The sequence below is a fragment of the Eucalyptus grandis genome, chromosome 6, assembly GCF_016545825.1.
Source record: "Eucalyptus grandis isolate ANBG69807.140 chromosome 6, ASM1654582v1, whole genome shotgun sequence".
Taxonomy (NCBI): domain Eukaryota; kingdom Viridiplantae; phylum Streptophyta; class Magnoliopsida; order Myrtales; family Myrtaceae; genus Eucalyptus; species Eucalyptus grandis.
Genome location: NC_052617.1, coordinates 39,563,186 through 39,582,415, shown reverse-complemented (window position 1 = coordinate 39,582,415; position 19,230 = coordinate 39,563,186). Strand labels below are relative to the sequence as shown.

Genomic DNA, 19,230 nt, shown 5'->3' with positions numbered 1-19,230 from the left:
TTCTTCAGTAGCCGATTTAACCAGCGGGTTTTATTACGTCTCCTAGATAAAAACAGAGACATGCCCGGCGAAATAATTTGTAGCGATGGATTGGTCATCCAGGAAGGCTTCATTTTCTCAGTAACATCCAAACAAAAGGCAAGAATACTCTGACGAAGAAAACCGGAAAACAAACAAAAAGCACCCAAATAATTTCTCGGCAACATCTATACTGCCCGGCGAAATAATTTGTAGCGTTTCCGGCAAAAAAAGCACAAAATTTCTCGGCAACATCTATACTCAATTTCCTCATTTCTTTCGCTGTTTCTTGGCAGGAGATTTGGTTGGCTCCCTTGCATTTCCAAGGTTGGAGTCATCCGCCATTTTCTGTACAGATATGGGGGAGCAGATAGCCATCAGTTTATCTTCATGCTAAAGGAACAAGCATCTATTAGCAGGAGAAAATAGCTTACCTTTTTCCTCGATCTCTGCCTCTGGCGCCCTTTGTTTTTCCTTTTGCCGAGATTCTGAAACATACATGACATTCTTTCAGCAATTCGTAGCAAAATTATCACGTCACTTCATTTTGGGTCAGGAAATTAAGATGAACCTGTGCCATAGCTACAACCCGGGCATGCATCTCTGCAGCTGTCTCCTGATGCTCAATTTCCCCATCACTGTTGAGCATTGCTTTTAGCCGACCTTCTTTAAGCAATTTTTCAGATCGAGCATGCTTCTGAATCCATTGAAGGCAAAAATCAGAAATCAAAATCCACTCACAAGCTGACCGCACATATTTACTTAGGATTACCTCACTCCCAAAAAAAAAAAAAAATAGAGCTATATAAGGAAATTTTTTTTTCTCCTTTTTTTGGGGGGAGGGGGATGTGTGGGGTGTCATATACACTTTTTATAGGCTGGAAATGAGATATCAAAAGTTTTATGTATATTTGCACACATGTGATTTCAAATTTTTAAAATTTCCCAGTTGCATCTTAATCAGAAACAGAAAGACAGAAGACTTGAATTTTTAACCTCTATATACAAATTACAAAAGACTGTTAGGAAAGGGGATTAATCTAAAATGGATCCAGTAAAAGCCGCCAATCAGATTCATTCAATCTGGGAGACAACTAGATGGAAATCATGTTGACTGGTAAAGAAAGGTTCTTATCTGGCAGCTTTTAATAGCCATCCAGTGTCCCTCACCAAATAACACACCGATAATCTAGAAACTTAATGAGTTCAGGAGGCATATAAGCATGAGCATGACCTCAAATGTGGAAGCAACAAAATGCACAGAACTGAGTGATAGTATGAACTCTTAGTGATAATTTCAGCTCTGACAGCCTATCAATTTGTTATTAGTCAAAGCCCAAGGGACCACACCAACAGAACCGGCTCCCAAACCAGTTTTATATGATACAGAAAACATAAAAGGGAAGCAGTATCTAATGAAAGGCAATAATGAGTGAAAAATGTTCTCTACACATAATATAATAAAGCCCTAATTCCAGAAAACATTTAAGCAAATGTAAAAACAAAAGAAGACAAGAGAGGAGTTCTTTTAACCCATCCTTCTTTTGCTGGCAGTTTTGGTTTATTCTGTCCCTTATTCAGGTAGGGGGGAAGGTGGGATGTGAAGAGCAATTACAAAGGAATGTATCACATTTAAACAAAATCCTGTTTTATCCCACATTTAGAGAGGATGGAACATTCGATCGCAAAGCTCGTACCTGGGATTTAAGATGGGTTTTCAAAGTTTCTTCCTTCAGACAGACAACTCTTGGGCATATCCTGCACTTGTAAACAGACTTGGAACACAAGATATATTCTAGAGCATCAGCAGGTATTGGATCCTTTTCATCCAGGGTCTCTCCCTTTGGATCTGTACTATCCTCACGTCCTCTAGAAGACAGCTGAGTGTCATTGATTAGTGGCAAATGAGTTCCACTTTCGTCATCTTCTTCATTTACTGACAACCCTGAAATTTCATCTCAATGTCAGATACAAATGCATTTTCCTGGCTAGACCAATATTTTCAAATTGCAGCCGACAATGTTTTCAATTCATGAAGAATTCTATATGGATTGATGATCACAAAAGAAAATAACAGGGCAGGAATACAGTGTAACAACACATGTATGTCCTGAAAAGGAGAGAGAACAATCTAGTTGACAAGTGCTTCAAAAAATTCATAAAGACACAAGACATTGCCACTTACATAACTCTCCCATCCGCTTCCTGATTGCAGTCTTACTCACACAGAACTAATTCTCTTTTACTTAGGTTATTCTTTTACTCATAAGAAGCTAGGAATTAAAGACCTCTGACAGTGCCTGGCTTCAGTAAGTAACACCACCTCCACTTTTAATTCAATATAAAAGCTGCCAAAACCTTCCATAAAAAAGTTCTTCCTCAAATACGTTTACAGACTCTAATCTCTTCCCACAAATGATGGTCTTTAATTATGAACAAATAACTTCTCCAATAACGTTCCTGAATCGAAAGAATGAATTAGGCAGGTTGCACTTGCACTGTCTACTACACAAAACATTCCATATGAATGCCTTTCTTGAACTTCACATTCATGAAAGCAGAAATGGCTAACTAGCTACACATTTTCTTCTCCCAGGAATTTCATTCTTCCAAATGAAAACTGTCAGCTCTTTTGGTAACTTTGGCGACCGATTCAAGCAAATGAGCTTCAAGGGATCACAAAAGGAGACCAAACTTCTCTTTTTTGCAAATATGAGCTCAAACAACCCACTATAAGAAAATAGCAACTTCATTCGAACCTCTGAGAGAGCATATTGAGCGTGCCATTCACCAAACAAGATCAAAAGTGGCACCCAATTCCATCAAAGAATGAGAAAGAGAAGAAAGAAACTCCAACAACAAAGGCAAAAAGGCCACATTTCTTTCCATAAACAATACCCTCCAGAAAGCACCGTTCAGACTAAAACATATCTAGGAGTCTGTCCAAACTCCGAGAAAATGGAAACAGGACAGCGCAGAATTCACCGGGTGCAAGAGCAAGTGAAACCAACAATTATAAATTAGACAGGACGACCATACCTGACGAGTCGGCACCGACCTCATTGACAGAGCTATCCTCGCTCTCATATCCTGCAAAACTTGATGAAAAAGCTCAATTCAGCATCTCCAGAGGAGATGATTCGCAAGAATTCTTAAGAGCAGTTCTCATACCACACTTCTCGCGCAAACTGAGCACGACAACGACCTAATCGATGAAGGAATCAATGTAGGCTAAAAAAGGAAAAAAAGGAACGAACCGGATGAGGAGGAGGGAGATTCAGGATCGACCTTCGCTTCCGCTTCTCCCACATCCTCCTCATCGTCGCCGTCGTCGCCGTCCGATTCTCCCGCGACTTCCGGCTGGAGCTCCGGCTCCGAATCCGACGAGGAAGAGTCGGAGCCGCCGTCGTTGTCGTCGTGGTCGACCTTGAAGAAGCGGCGCTTGATCATCTGCAAAAAGGGAACCGGCATTCGCTCACGCCCACCATGAATCTCACGTTCGATGATACACCTGACATGACAAAAACGTTATCCTCGAAATCCACGACCCGACGACGGATTACCTCGCTCGCTGTTCTTCAGCGGTCGCCGAATGGCGGATGGCGGCGGAACGGACGGCTCCGAATCGCGGTGGAGGTCGACGGGGACGAGCGAGGATGACGGCCAGTTACACGCACCGAGAGAGAGAGAGAGAGAGAGAGAGAGAGGGTTTTGGGTTTTGGGTTTGGAGAGCGAGAAGGAGAGTTTGCTCGTCTTCGAGGATGATTATGGGCCTTGGGTCCAACCCGAGACTTCATTTGGGCCGATAAACCGGTTTTAACGTCGTTGATCCGAGATTAGGTCTTTCTAATTTCTGCTCGGTGCTGCTCTTCTGCTTATCTGAGGTTGTGATTGTTTTCTATAGTCTCACCACATCTTTGATGGGGAAACTATATTTTTACTTCTTTTTTTCTTGATAAGAAAATGGGTAGAACTCGAAGATTACATCGTTGATTTCTTAAGACATTATCTAATTTGATCCTCTATTATATCCGCATTGTTGAGTTGGATAACCCAATTTACATATTGAAGCTAGGGCCAAGTTGCCTTTAGAGGCTTGTCGGAATTGAGTTTGACCCAACTAGAAAGATAGGGTCCAATCTAACAGATAATCTATTTTCTACTAATTAGGCGGATTGAATATCATTATAACATATTTTAAGATCAGATTCATAAATTCCATCAAGTAGCATCAAATACTAATGGCTAGTTATATTCTTTTACCAAGACTCTTGCAGCAAACACATTTGCTAACTACCATTAATGCAAATCAAGAGCAAAGGAATGACCCCTTAGATCTATAGGCGAAATCTCCCGTTATATAGCCTTTGCATAGTCACGATCACGCTCTTCTCTATTTGATTATTGGTGGATTGATATTCGAAATCTAAGCGAATGCACGATGTTCAGATCCGCCGAACGAAATGTTATTAAAAGTTGAAATCCATGCATGCATACAGCGAAATAACGATTGCTTGGGGTCAGGAATCAAGTAGTAGTGCTTTGCGTCCCGCCACCGCATTAACCAAGGCCGGATTTTCCTCGGACAGGTGGTCGCCAGACAAGCAAACTTGGAATGTAATTCTCTTGATGTGTCGCGCGACCCACCGACGGTACCAGAAGGCCAAGGCAGACCCAAAAAAAAAAAAACAACAACTATGGAGCGTAATTCTCTCGCTGTGCGCACGACCCAACGATGGTGCCAAAAGGCCAAGGCAGACGAAAAAAAATCAACTTGGAATGTAATTCTCTCGCTGTGCGCACGACCCACCGATGATGCCAAAAGGCCAAGGTAGACATTATTGCTCGAAATCAATTTGCGACTTCGCTTCTTCCTGCCCCAGCAATCCGGGTCAAAACGAAATCTCTGGGACTGCTTTCCCCATTCTGCCCCTGCCTTCAAAGTAACTCATCCCGTATTATAAGGTTAATGAAAGACAAAATTGAAATATGGACTATTACTGATAAGATTTTTGGGTTTATCTTTTGCAATCTTAAGCATATAATATCAGTAGGACATGCATCACTTGTAGATCGAGTGGTTGCAGAAGATATTTGAATTTCTATCTAATTGTCCTTTTCCAAAATATATTGACTTGTACGTTAGCTTATCATTTACTTGCTAAATTATTGGAACTGTAATCTTCATAAATAATCAAAAAGAGGATTCAAGATCCCTACAAGGTAGGGATTACTCCAAATTAATGAAACTACCAAAATTTACCATCACGTTTGATTTGTTGATATGATTGTTTTGGGGCAAACAAGGAAAAAAATCGCTACTCAATATTCCTAAATAAATGAGAAATCTTTGGTGATTGCATAATACAAGTAAAATAGTGCAATGCTCGACTTACAAAATCTATTTTTACATAATTGGGTTATTAAATGATGTCAGGGGGAGGTGAGGGGTTCATCGCCTTAAATCGGGGTAGGGACGCGTAAGTTTCGAGTGGGTTAAAAAAGAAATAGTGTAATAAGATACCGCACAAAAAAAAAAAAAAAAGACCAATTTTAATAAATTAAGCACTTTTCAAAGTAAGTTTCCTATAGAAAATCAAAAAAAAAAAAAAAAAACCCAAAGCACTTCTCTCTCTGTTTTTTTTTTTTTTTTTTTTTGGGTTCTTGACACAAAAACATCATAAGGTATGTATTTTTTTTTTTTTGTCCAACTATTTAAAAATACCTCATCACTACCGACAACGCGCTGGCTCAAATGGTAAAAAGAGTTCGTTCGTTTCCACGTAGACGCGGGTGAAAAAAGTTAAAAATCGTCTGGAGCAATTCGGGAATAAAATTCAGAATACACGGGTCGATGTGAGGGAGGAGGCGTGGATCCCCTATTTTGTTCATTTAAAAAAAAAAAAAAAAAAAAAAAGCCTTGAAGGGTACAGACGTAAATTCAAGCAGTTATGGAGAAAACACCTCCCCCGATAATCATGGATTTGGTAACAGCGTGGCTGCCTAATCGACAAGTCATCTAAGTTATATATAAACGCTCCAGTCGAACTCCTTCCGCATCACTGTCTATTTCACTTGACATCGCCACAACCCCACCCACCTCGACTACCTTACGCACCCATGGCGGATCCCAACCCGAACCCGACCGGAGCTCCGGCCCGCATCGACGGCAACGTCCTCGCCGCCAAGTCCCTGGCCCGGTTCGGGGTGGACCGGATGTTCGGCGTCGTGGGCATCCCCGTCACCTCCCTCGCCAACCGGGCCGTCGCCCTGGGCGTCCGGTTCATCGCCTTCCACAACGAGCAGTCCGCCGGCTACGCCGCCTCCTCCTACGGCTACCTCACCGGCCGCCCCGGCGTCCTCCTCACCGTCTCCGGCCCGGGCTGCGTCCACGGCCTCGCCGGGATGTCCAACGCCATGGCCAACGCCTGGCCGATGGTGATGATCTCCGGCTCGTGCGACCAGCAGGATTTCGGGCGGGGGGACTTCCAGGAGCTCGATCAGGTGGAAGCCGTGAAGCCCTTCTCCAAGTTCTCGGCGAAAGCCAGGGACATTAGGGAAGTCCCCGGCTGCGTGGCCCGGGTCCTCGACCACGCCGTCTCGGGTCGGCCCGGGGGGTGTTACTTGGATCTCCCGACGGACGTGTTGCACCAGACGGTGACGGAGTCGGAGGCCGAGAGCCTCCTGGACGAGGCCGAGAAGTGCCGGTTGAAGGAGGAGATGTCGAACGTGTTGAGTTCCCAAATTGAGGAGGCCGTCGCTTTGCTGAGGGGCGCCGCGAGGCCGCTGATCGTGTTCGGGAAAGGCGCGGCCTTTGCGAGGGCGGAGGACGAGTTGAGGAAGCTGGTGGAGGTGAGCGGGATCCCGTTCTTGCCGACCCCGATGGGGAAGGGCCTTCTGCCCGACACGCACGAGCTGGCGGCGACCGCGGCGAGGTCGCTCGCGATCGGGAAGTGCGACGTTGCGCTCGTCGTCGGCGCGCGGCTCAATTGGCTGTTGCATTTCGGGGAGCCGCCCAAGTGGTCTCGCGATGTGAAGTTCATTTTGGTTGATGTGAGCAAAGAGGAGATTGAGTTGAGGAAGCCGTTCTTGGGTTTGGTGGGTGATGCTAAGAGGGTGTTGGAATTGATCAACAAGGAGATCAAGGACGACCCGTTTTGCTTGGGGAGGTCTCATCCGTGGGTCGAGGCGATTTCGAAGAAGTCGAAGGAGAATGTGTCGAGGATGGAGGCTCAGTTGGCGAAGGAAGTCGTGCCCTTTAATTTCTTGACACCGATGAAGATCATAAGGGATGCGATTCTGGGAATGGGAAGTCCCGCGCCGATATTGGTTTCCGAAGGGGCGAATACGATGGACATTGGGAGGGCTGTGTTGGTTCAGACCGAGCCGAGGACTCGATTGGATGCTGGGACGTGGGGCACCATGGGAGTCGGGTTGGGTTATTGCGTTGCAGCTGCTGTGGCTTCCCCTGATAGGCTTGTGGTCGCGGTTGAAGGTGATTCTGGGTTTGGGTTCAGTGCGATGGAAGTTGAGGTATGCTTTCTTCATAGGCCGGTGAATGGTGCTCAATTTACCTCATGTTGTTATTGTCAATCGATATTTCTGTGATTTGAAGCGTATGAGTTGCTTGTCTCGAATGATGGTAGATGCATGTTTAAGGTGCCTGTGCAGACCACCATTAATAGGAAATTAATAGGAACATTCATATTGTCTATTCTGTAAGATTGTTCTGTTTTGTTCAAATGTAGATGATTGATGATCAGCATTTTTTTCTCACTGACTGCTTACTGTGCATGCTATCGCCACATTAGCTCCATGAGGAATTTGACATGCATAATTGTCTTGTGTCGAAAAATAGTTGGAGTGCCAACCAACTAATGGCAATCCTCTCAGATTTGGCTGTAGGAGCACCTACAGTGCAGCAGTAGTCATGTTTGGACCCTTCCTTGGAGATCCACAAGTAGGGGTTGATCATAGATTGACATCCAGCCACACAAAGGGTCTAGTTGCTTTAACTTAAAACTGGTGTTGATAAAAATTGACTCAGGCAGCATAGCTACTTTGGTGACAGCACATAGCTACCAGGACGTTAAACCATGCGAGACTAAGCCCCAGCAATTAGACTATTCTTAGTGGCAAAGAACTTTTGCTGGCTTAAAGTTTACAATTTAAGTATTAGTGGAAACTTACATTTGCATGTAATGCGTAGGTTGATCTTACAGATGCCTGCTTTTGTGAGCTCTTCCTAGCTTTGTGAGCTCTTTATATGGATGGGTATGCACCCCCTTGGTGCAGTATAGTTTATCTTTTTACCTACAAAAGAAAGCACTTTTGCTGGCAGTGGCGAACTTTGGATGGGCAGATCTTCCATTTTCTGCCCGCAGTCAATACCCTTAAAGTAGTGGCAGGCTTGCAGCAACAATAGAAACAAATACCCTTGAAGAACACATTTTAATGAACCACCATAGGGAACTAAAGTTACATTTTGCAAATCAGACAGCAGGAATTTCTACCAGATTAATACAACTAGGACAGTAGGACTGCATCCAGGATGCTGTTTTATTCTGTATATATGAATTCTGAACTTTTGATGGGTTGGGTATTCAATTATATTCCATAGTGCTCGCATTGCATTAGTTTGAGTCATATATGGCTGCTGTAATTTACGCAGAGAAAGATTTTGAATATGTCAATAGGTTTTGTGTTTAGATGTATCTTTTGCCTTTTCTCTACAACATCTGTAGTATGGCTTTTGCTAACTGGGTAGAGATATGCGGTAGAATCATGGCAAACTCTGGTATATGATATAACAAAAGAAAATGAGCCTTTCTTCCGAAGGTTTTTTTTAAAATAAAAAATAAATATTGGGTAAATTTCCATGAGTTTAATATCTTGATGGGGTGTAATTAAGTCACCTGGAGGATAAGCTTGATCTATAATGGCAGCATCGAAGGAACTGGGGAATGTGCCAGTCTTATGTTTATCCAAATAAATCTTCTTTAAACTTCAGTCTCTTATGGATGTCATTTTATTTTTTCTATTCTTCCTCTCCCAGTCTGAGTGGACCTGCCTGCTCTCCTTCATTGACGGTGCTTTTGTTTGACCTCTTGACCTAATTCATTTTACATAAGAAGGAATAATTTCATTAGCTTCATGCGCTTGTTCCATATGCCACACATGGTTGCGCACATGTGAAGGCTGCATTCTATGCTTGCTTATCTACATTATGCAAAGACTGAGGTATAACATGGACTTTCTCCGGATGCCTACCAAAGTGTTTTGCTTTCCATTCCTTCTGCACTGGAACAAGAATGAGGGTGTTAGCATTTACAGTGCCATTGTGAGGTTCAATCTAATTGTTTCTGTAGTCCTTGGAATACCGAAAAATGAAGATTTCCTCTTATAGAGAAACAGGGGATGAACAAGTAGAGATTGCTTTATGCCAAAACATAGAAAAATTAAGAGTGATTTTCCATCATCTCTTAAGTTCTTATGTCCTGAGTTTCATGTCGGTAAGTGCTTGGAGGAATAATCAGACAATATAAAAAGAATAGATGCGCAGATCAAAATGCATATCTGGGTTTAGCCAGACTACACATTGCATATGGATTTCACGAGTGATGTTGCATATTTGTTCATCTAGTCTACTCCTGGCTGCACAGTATTAAACGGAACAACAGTCAGTTAGCATTCCCTTCTTGGCAAGCTTTGCAGGCAGATATTTATTTATATGAATCTGCATAGGAGGATCTAAACACGAACTTCTATTGTGCTGGGTGTACATCACTTACTATCCTTATCTTAATCTTCACTCCAATAATATGCAAAAAGAAATCTCAGTCTCCTATTCTTCTATGAAGGAATTTCATGTGTATGCTCACTTCTTGTATCCCTTGCAGACTTTAGTTCGATATCAGTTACCGGTGGTTGTGATTGTTTTCAACAATGGTGGTGTATATGGCGGTGACCGGAGGACCTCTGAAGAAATCACTGGGCCCTACAAGGACGACCCTGCACCTACCTCATTCGTCCCCACTGCTGGATATCATACTCTAATTGAAGCCTTCGGCGGCACCGGTTATCTCGTTACTACACCTGCTGAGCTCAAGCACGCTCTCTCAGAATCCTTTTCTGCTCGTAAGCCAACCGTGGTAAATGTGATTATCGATCCTTATGCTGGTTCGGAGAGTGGCAGGCTACAACATAAGAACTGATCAGTGTGGTATGTCCTCCTTTACTTAGAGCTGTGCTTGGGAGAAAGTATCTATAAAAAACCGTTTCCTTGCGTGGTGTATTCAGAGCGCAGAATGCATCGTGTGATATGATGATCTTTCATGGATAATCATCACAAGCGCAGCTGTCGTGGAAATATGAAAAGGAGGCCATACTTCATCGATCAATTCTTCCTGCACACGTCAAGTGATTCATTATTCTCTCACCTCTACCGGCAATTGCAATTGCAAAGTGATGGCCGGCTATCCTTGCTCCCTACTGTTTTCTGGTGCTGTCCTACTTCCAAAGGTTTCTGTATAGCCATGACTGCCCGGCAGCCTCCTAAAGAGATGTGACGAGTTTTGCTTTTATCTGGGCAGTAAGAAATGTAATATGTTAGTTGGTGTTTATTGGAGGAGCCTCACACTGTGTGGAAACATTCATCTGAACAATAAGCGAGGAGTCTAATAATTCTGTAGTGATGTGTAGGGTTGAAAACGTGGCTATCGTATACCCAAACTTCTTGTGTATCAATTGATCTATAGATTGATCATGCGCTTTCTTTTGCTTGTCCACTCTCGTGAGTAATCACCCCGTTCCTGATTGCTTTGATTCTCTGTTGGTTGTTAATCTATCCGGTGGGAATCTGACTGGCCCGACCAGTTTGGCCGCACTGAGCCTCTCAAGTGTGGCGGTCAATCAGGTTCGGTCAACGAAGGGGGTGAAATTCTTTTCTTTTGATTAGGATACTACTTAGTTTATTTATCATAATTGGGAGTGATCTTTAGGATGGGTAGGTTCCAAATTCCCCCCGTTTGCTTGGAACTGGTTCTAGAACTTATCATATTATTCTAGTTCAAAACTCTCCCCAAACTTGCTTTATTTTTTTTTTCCTTTTTTCGATTATTTTTTATAGCAATATCATATGAAGCTACGAATAACAAAACGATTCAAAATAAAATATGAATTACAAAAATCCTAATCTAATGAAAGCAACAATTCATAAGATGAATACATTGTACATATATAATTATAGACGATAAAAAGTTCGAACACGCCATATAAGACATAAATTATAAATCTCCATTACCTATTTATCCATAAAAATTTAGGGGAAGAGGAAAGACTAGGGAGGAGTTCCAAGGAAAGACAAAGGACAAAGGAGTGTTGAGATTAGAATTTAAGTGAAACAACAAAGATTTTGGCTTTTTAGCTAATGAAACTGGCTTCAAAACTAGTTTCATAAGAGGGTGGTCGGGTCTAATTCTTCACTCGAAATCTGTTTCCGAACCAATTACAACTGGTTCTAAAGGGAATCGATTTCCAAACCTGTTTTTCAGGTGACTCAATCTGATTTCTAGGTAGAACTGATTTGGTTGCACGTCTATCATTAGGAAATGAACTTCTCAACTCAAATGGTACATTGTCAGAATACACATCGCCTCTGTGGAGCCTGTCTGAGACGCCTCTTGGCAGGGAAGCAGCCTTTTATCACTTGGGTGTGCACAAGGGGCGTTGTAGCCAGGTTCCATGGAAGGTGAAACCGTCTAGATTTTCCTCTTGGCGTGCCTTGAACCTTTGTATACATATCTGCTCTGTCCCTCAAAAGTCCACGAACTTAATCTCCCTGAAAGCTTTGAGCTTTATGCCTAAGTAAAATTTATCAAACATAAAGTAAGGCAAAGTATGTCTCACCACTAACCTCATCAAATAATTTGGCTTGGCTAGTCAATTTGATAAAAAGAAATAAAACATATCTCAGTAAATTATTCTCAAATTGCGATTATAAAACATATCTTAGTAAATTATTATTGACTTACGGTTATGTCAATATGGGATAAGCCTTCTATTAAATGGACTTTCTGTCTCTCTCATGCCTCACATTATTTCTTTATGATTTTCTCAAGGACACTTTCTATGAAAATATCGATCCTTTCAGATAAATGAAAGGGGCAAATGCACATTACGCTTTGTTTCTTTCGGTATATACTCAATCAAAACCTCTAACCAAATCAATTTGTGTATAATCAAGTTTCCTTGTGAACACTTCATCAGTATCGTCATGTAAGAACGGGAAGGATGGTGATTTCTTCCTCTTTCATCTCGATGAGGCGAGGATAGCTGACCTTGGGTGGTAGCCCGATGACCCTTATCAAGTGGTCAGTGATCGACCTCGCACGGCAATTGCGACAGAGTGAACTTGATCGCGCGCACAAAAGCATTAGCCTGGCGAAATAACAAAAAAACACTACGAGCAAATAGGAGGGGAAATGTATTGCATTTACGAAGTAAAGGAACAGCAAGTCCACATGCATGCTTGGTTGCGAGGTGCCTCAAACACCGCTACGTAGATGCAAGAATATGGTCGTACATGGACCACACGTCAAGTTTCATGCAAAACAGCGAGTTAATGCGTGCTTTGGGAAAAAAGATGAGGGGCCGAAGGTGATGACGGAAGATGAGAGAGCACAAAGGATCGAAAATTGCAGAGAATCTCCCAAGTTATTGCAATTTCACCATCTGTGCTCTCTATCTTCTGTCAACAACATCACCATCATTGCCTCCCCAGTGCCTAACCACACAGACACAGAGAGAGAGAGAGAGAGAGAGAGAGGGAAAGGGAGGGGGTTTGTCTTCTCCAAGACCAGCCGTAGAGAACTAGTTTGTTCTGTGCACGTCTTAAGCAATGAGGGAAACACTCCATTTATAGAAAGGAACTGATTCCAAGATGGCCTCCGTCTCCCTTGGGTGCGCATATATTCCGTCGGGATCGATTGAAATCGTGCTCAACAAGAGTCAAGATTCAAGCAGCCCCGCCTTTTCCCGTCTCATCGCCTCATGATTTCAACGCTCTGACCCCATTATGTAATGGTTTTCTTTCGTATTCCTGTCCCCAAAATCTATGATGAGATGCTGTTGTGTTCATGGACGATGAGGATAGAAGAATAATTACTACAAAAGCAATGCATGATCATCCGTCCTATCATGAAGTCATCTCCACGCATTTCTAGGGTCTTCTCATTTAATGCGGTTCCAATCTTTCCCTTAATCGAATCTCATAAATAAGGCCTCTGACCAACAATAATTCACAGAATTGTTTGATATCTTAAGGGGCCAAGAGCATTCCGCGAGACCAAATAGCGGATGCCATAACAAAATATTATGACTCTGTCGAACAATGCTCTCATATCGTAAGTTGTTTTACTCAGCACTTTGTATTGAACGTAACTATTTAAATTTGGTGGATCCAGACCAAATAAAAATCTATCACGTTGCTACTCAGTTACAATTCAACGGACGAGTTTTGATATCTAACAATAAGTCATTTTCCAATTATATGTGCATGACTGAAAGGGAGAGTGGCGCAAGAGATGACGGGCCAAAGGGGGTCGAAATGAGATCGATACCCTCCACCTGTCATCACCCCTTGAGCCCCCCATTCTCATTCCGTCGGTCGGGAAGTGTTCGATAGATATTCGAAGGAGCATCACATTCTCATCCACAATCATGATGTAGGATAGGATTCTCTTGATCAAATTGCAATCAAGTTTATCTTCGCTTCATCTTCGCATTGTATGGTCAAATCAAAGCTGTATTAAAAATACACGGATGTTCCGGTGGACGTTATGCACCTATTACGCCACAACCCCTTTTGAGGAAGGGCCAAGCAAAGGGCCAAGCAAAGGGGACAACGTATAGGAGAAAAGACGGGGAGTGAAAGTTGGATTCTAGTTGGGAATTTGTGGAATGAATCGCCAAATACTAATCTGTTCCTCGTTATTAGCATATCATTTGGTATTTAGGGTGTGTTTTTTTCACAGAAGATTTCGTGATGAAGGAAAATACTTTCTGTGAAAATCAGTTTTAATGAAAATGATTAGCCTCCTTTTGTTTGGTATAACTTGAAAAATGATGAAGACTAGAGCCTTATCTCAAGATAGAAGGTGAAGATGTCACAAGCTTTTGTGGTAAGAGGCTTGTTATGCTTGGGAAAAATGATCTTCTCTATGCACATCTGGAAATCCATTTTCTTACTTTGGTGGTAGAAGACTTGTAGACTTGTTTTTATTGAAAAGTGTTGACAAAGCACCTTTTGAAATATGGATCGATATAGATACCGACAAAGGATATGAAAGGTTCTTTTGTTGAGTTTTGGACAGGAAACGTAAATTGATTAGAAATTTAAAGATACGGAGACTGGCGATCATAGTGGCCAACCATTTCAAAGAGTACTGATATATAAGATAACGGAAAGATAAAATAGGATAATCGGTATTGATTGATTGATTGGTGGGGTCTTGCTCAAATGACAATCCTAATAAACATAGCTACTAAAAGTGGTTGGCCGAAATGGTTGGCCTCACGATTGACCATGTACTCAGCTCTTGATTCGCCGCCGCGCCACCCCGGGTAGCCCTCTCGCGTGGGGGGCTACCCGGGCCTTTTCATTTCCCTGAACCCAGCCTAGTATATTAGGAGAAGGGCTTCACGGGGATCCAAGGTGGGCTCCCCTCCCTTTGGAGGGGTTGGCAGGGAAGCCCAATGGGGACGTTATCCCGTTATCCCAGTTAAACCCCTTATTTGGGCTAACTGGGCACTTGGGATGCCTGATTCAGGGTGGAGTTGTTTAAGGACTTGCTCATGTCCAGCCGGTCTCTGCTTTAACTTTTACTCCCCATCAATTGAACCAAATTTCATTTATTGACACCTCGTGGTGCTTTCATGTTGTCTGTCAGCAACTTCCCATCGCCTTGTCGATTGTCAAGGTTACCAACTAAATAGACTCGATCCTAAATGTTTTTTATTTGTGTCAATCTAGTCCTAAATCTTTTTTTGTGCCAATTTAGTTTTAAACATTTTTACTTAGTGCCGACTCAGTTATTTCCGGCCAATTTTGGCAGGATTTTACTAACTAGACGCCGGTCGGCTGAAGTGGCTTAATTGATGCTGGCGTAGACAAATTTTAATAATATTTTAATATTTTTTATTTTTTATTTTCTTTTTTCTTTTTTCCCTCCCCTCCTCTAGCTAGTCGCCGGATCTCACCGGCCACCTCGCCCTTGCCACCCAGCGCGATAGTGGCCACAAGGGCAAGCCTCGCCGCCGCCCAAGCAACAAGGGCGACCTAGCGTTGGGCGGCGAGGTCGAGCCTCACCAAATTCGGTGGGGGCAAGCCTCACCCATGGCTGGCAAGGCTCGACCTCGCCAAATTGCGGCCTGAGTGATGCCGGTGAGGCTTGACTTTGCCAAACACGGCCTAGGTGGTGTTGGTCAGGCTCGCCCTTACGGTCATTGTCACTTTGGGCCGCGAAGTCCGGTGAGGTTGACCTCGTGTGGTCGTCACCTCTAGCCGGTCGTCGAGGTCCAAATGCGGCTGTAGGAGGGGAAGGAAAAAAGAAAAAGAATAAGAAAAAAGAAAATATTCAAAAATATTAAAATATTACTAAAATTAGGCCACGTTAGTCAACCGGCGTTCGCTTAGCAAAATTTGGCCAAAATTTGTCGGAAATGATTGAATCGGCACTAAGTAAAAATGTTTATGACTAAATTGATACTTAAAAAAGATTTAGGACTAAATTGGCACAAATACAAAATGTTTAGAACTTTTTTAGCACTTTTTAATAAAAGACTCGGTCAGTTTTAATCTTGCCATGTCTTACTCAATCTCATTCAACTTGAGTCGACAATCATGGATTTGGGTAATTTCGGATGTTCAGACATGACTTAATCTTTGACGAACCAAGTACTTAGGGTGCGTTTGGATGGGCATTTAGAAAGCCCATTCAACCCCCAAAGCCCCTTCAGCCAAAATAAATATCCGGGAGTTAATTTGAAAGCTCTTTAAAATAAACATACCTTTTATTATTATTGTTTTGAAGATATATATCAAAGGTGAGTATGAGTTATTTAACAAGCTATGCATCTACGCATTGATTATTGTTTTGAAATCTTAAAAAAATAAATAAATGGAAGAGCCCTAAATTTCAAGATACAACCATGCATTCGTAAATGAATGGCACGTTGTTCTGGCCTAATCGATAACTCTACCTCGTCCATGTAATATTAAAGGAAAATTTCAAATAAAGACTCCAAATAGTCAAAAATCATTTCAAATAAAAGTTTAAAGTTGAACCTATTTTAAATAAGGATTCAAAATGATCATATCAATTCCAAAAATGGCCTAACGTCTCAAATCGAAAGGTATTTTCACCTTTTAATTTAAAATTTTCTTTTTATTTCCTTTTCTTTTTTCTTTTTCCCCTTCTCTCCGCTGGCCATGGTGGAAATTGTCATACTCAAGCAAGGGTAACCCTTGACAATAATGGGCAAGGGCGAGGACAAGGGCTACCCTCTCCCGACTTGAGGAGGATTGCCCTTGTTGGTGTTCGGCGAGGCCGCTTGGTGAGGGCAACCCTCATTGGCATCGGGTGTGGTTCGCCTCGCATAGGTTGCCCCAAGATTGGCAAGGGCAACCCTTGCCCTTGCATGGGTTGGCAAGGGTTGCCATCACCGAATCTAGTGAAGGCCGCCCTTGCTTGATGTCGACGAGGGTGAGGAGGTGGGCGACCTCCACCAACCATCGACAATTATGGTTGGGGGAGCGAAGAGGAGAAGAGCCAAAAAAAAAAGGAAAAGGGAAAGAAATCAAAGAATTTTAAAAATATAATTACAATTTTTTTACCAAAATACCCTTTCTTCGATGGCCAGAAATGCCCTTATTCGAAACGATTTGGCCCCTTTAAGTCATTATTTGAAATGATTTGATCACTTCATACTTTTATTTGTTGTGGCCATTGTTTGAAAAAACTAGAGCACTTCAAATAGTTATTTGGAATTTTCTCTAATATTAATGGAATGGTTTTATTTCTTCTATATTTTTCAGTAATTTGTGAGAGAAATTTTTGTGTTCTTTTATATACCAATAGAAAAGAACACAAAAAAAAAATATAAAAATAAAAATAAAATAAAAAATTTTGTGTTCTTTATATACCAATAGGACGTCCGAGGCTTCTTCTATATCAACGGGGAAATTTTTTTAATTTTTTTTTGCAACTTTTGGATATGACTAAAATGTGATTAGACTCATTCTTTTCTGTAATTCATAATTAACTTGCATATCGATTAAAAGAATGAAGATCGACCTGTTGTGCGCAAAACTAATTATTGGGAGGGCCCGGATGCCTTTGAATAGAATGTAGAGAATATTCAAAGTACCTTAGTAGTAAAAAAAATTTCATGCCCTCTGTACTTTGATATTCCTCCTTATGTAAGGAATATTTAAAATAATATACATTAATTTTTATTTTTTTCACTCCCCCCTTAATTTAGAATTCTCGGTTGGTTCGTCATCGACTAATGGTCCGGTTTAGGCCGAGGATTTCGTCGCTGGATAAGGCAGAGATCCATGGACGAAGGACAAGGGACGATGGATCGGCCCTACAGATGCGATCATTGAGGGCAAAATTCATTTGTCCTTGGAACAAACATCTGACCAGTAGCGGCATGTTCGAGGCCTCCCGATTTACGCATTGGTATCAATTTGTATGTTCGCTGGATGATGAATATAGCATTCATTTGCAGAGCAAAATGATAGAAATGATCAAAACGGGTGCATTGGAAAGTATTATAGACTAAATGGGGGCGAAAGAAGAGGAAATTTTGATACAAAATCCTCTATACAGGACGGTAATTTTTGTTGAAAGTACTGTCTTTTCTCCCCTCAACTCAAGATCTGCTGGTCCCTCTCAGTATCAGCGGCCTTGTGACAACTTCAAGAACAGATCTTCTGATCCAATTCTGCATCTCAATACTCAGCTACGGCGGTTCGTATAGCCGCGATTCTGTTCCTCTTTCGATTAGTCCTCCGCAAGCGATCTGTCAGAAAACAACAAGCCAAGCAGACGAACGTGTGTTTCGGCATATACCAGGAGTAAGGAAAGCATAGTTTCATAAGGAGATCGTCCAAGATCTTTCACGAACTAATCAAGAAAGCACCTAATGATACATACCCTTGGCATTCGGGGATTGAACAAACACTACCTTTTTCCCTCTCGAGTCACACGGTTGCGTCTCCGGGACGGTCGGTGACGGTAGACATAGAGACGGAAGGGAAAGGGAGGAGCTGTCGGAAATCATCGGAATGGGCGGCCTTGGGAAAAACTTAATCGAAAGAACTCATGGTGCCGAGATCTCGACGACGTCTTTTCTCCGGTTTATCCCAAACCGCCCATTCCCACGACTTCCGGTAGCTCGAATCTCCCTTTCCCTCATCTCACGCGTTCACTTCGTTTCTCTCTTACACTCAATCACTCTCGTATGGCCACTTCGTATGTGACTCTTAACCACAACCATGTCGAGAACAAGAGTGTCCTTGCCCTTTTATAGAACCCATACCCGATGCAATCCGCTCCACTCGCCCACCTACCCACTCAGGGCATCATTTTTTTTCCGGATATGCCCTCCCTAATTTCTATATTTACCCATATACTCCCAGATTGTTAATCCATTTCACTCGAGGAGAGTCGCTGTCAGCATGCCTTTTAATCTATGCCACCGACGTATTGAGTCATGGATGACGGAAAAAACGCCCGAAATTTCTAACTCAACCATCAAGTGAGATCCATAATTTGAGTCTTACTTAAGTCCTCTCCTGTTCGTGTTAGGTATAACCATTCCGTCATTACCGAATCGAGAACATACGACACTCCCGGGAAGTCCCGCAAAGGTTAACCCTCGATTCGCAATACTCGTCTCTAAGGCTCGATATTGCGTGCCGAAATCGGGAACGGAGTTACCTGATTCAAGTTAGGGGGAGGGGGGACTCAAAGGATGAATTAGGAGTTTTGCGAGGGGGGAATGCATGCGGAAGAATCGCAGAGAGGAGTGAAGTGATAAAGACGCTTCGCGGGCGTCACGAGTGGGGACAACTGGACTGGACCTGCTGCTCTCTTGTCTCTCGCACCTTTCTTTCTTACCAAAAGCTTCCAAACGCTCGGGAAT

General features: G+C 42.5%; 2 protein-coding genes across 3 annotated transcripts; one reads left to right on the top strand and one right to left on the bottom strand.

Moving 5' to 3' along the window:
• Positions 1-271: 271 nt before the first annotated feature.
• Positions 272-3,739, bottom strand: LOC104449678. The gene is made up of 7 exons (XM_010063915.3): positions 3,582-3,739; positions 3,276-3,468; positions 3,058-3,108; positions 1,716-1,963; positions 590-715; positions 453-506; positions 272-366 (listed from the first exon to the last, which is right to left on the bottom strand). The coding sequence occupies exons 2-7, from the start codon at positions 3,466-3,468 to the stop codon at positions 289-291; spliced, it is 750 nt and encodes a 249-aa protein (XP_010062217.2). The 5' UTR covers positions 3,582-3,739; the 3' UTR covers positions 272-288.
• Positions 3,740-6,064: 2,325 nt separating this feature from the next.
• LOC104449677 (2-hydroxyacyl-CoA lyase) lies at positions 6,065-10,805 on the top strand. Of its 2 annotated transcripts, XM_039315341.1 has the most exons (3): positions 6,065-7,551; positions 9,918-10,240; positions 10,318-10,805. In XM_039315341.1, the coding sequence occupies exons 1-2, from the start codon at positions 6,139-6,141 to the stop codon at positions 10,230-10,232; spliced, it is 1,728 nt and encodes a 575-aa protein (XP_039171275.1). In that variant the 5' UTR covers positions 6,065-6,138; the 3' UTR covers positions 10,233-10,240; positions 10,318-10,805. The 2 variants fall into 2 exon arrangements, with proteins under 2 accessions (XP_039171275.1, XP_010062216.2); XM_010063914.3 differs by having other exon boundaries at positions 9,918-10,805.
• The last annotated feature ends 8,425 nt before the right edge of the window (positions 10,806-19,230 follow it).

Coding starts and splice junctions, on each gene's coding strand:
- LOC104449678 (XM_010063915.3), bottom strand. CDS start 3,468: ATGATCAAGCGCCGCTTCTTCAAGGTCGACCACGACGACAACGACGGC. Junction 3,109..3,275: donor ATCTCCCTCCTCCTCATCCG/GTTCGTTCCTTT, acceptor CAAGTTTTGCAG/GATATGAGAGCGAGGATAGC. Junction 716..1,715: donor AAACCCATCTTAAATCCCAG/GTACGAGCTTTG, acceptor CAATGGATTCAG/AAGCATGCTCGATCTGAAAA.
- LOC104449677 (XM_039315341.1), top strand. CDS start 6,139: ATGGCGGATCCCAACCCGAACCCGACCGGAGCTCCGGCCCGCATCGAC. Junction 7,552..9,917: donor TCAGTGCGATGGAAGTTGAG/GTATGCTTTCTT, acceptor TATCCCTTGCAG/ACTTTAGTTCGATATCAGTT.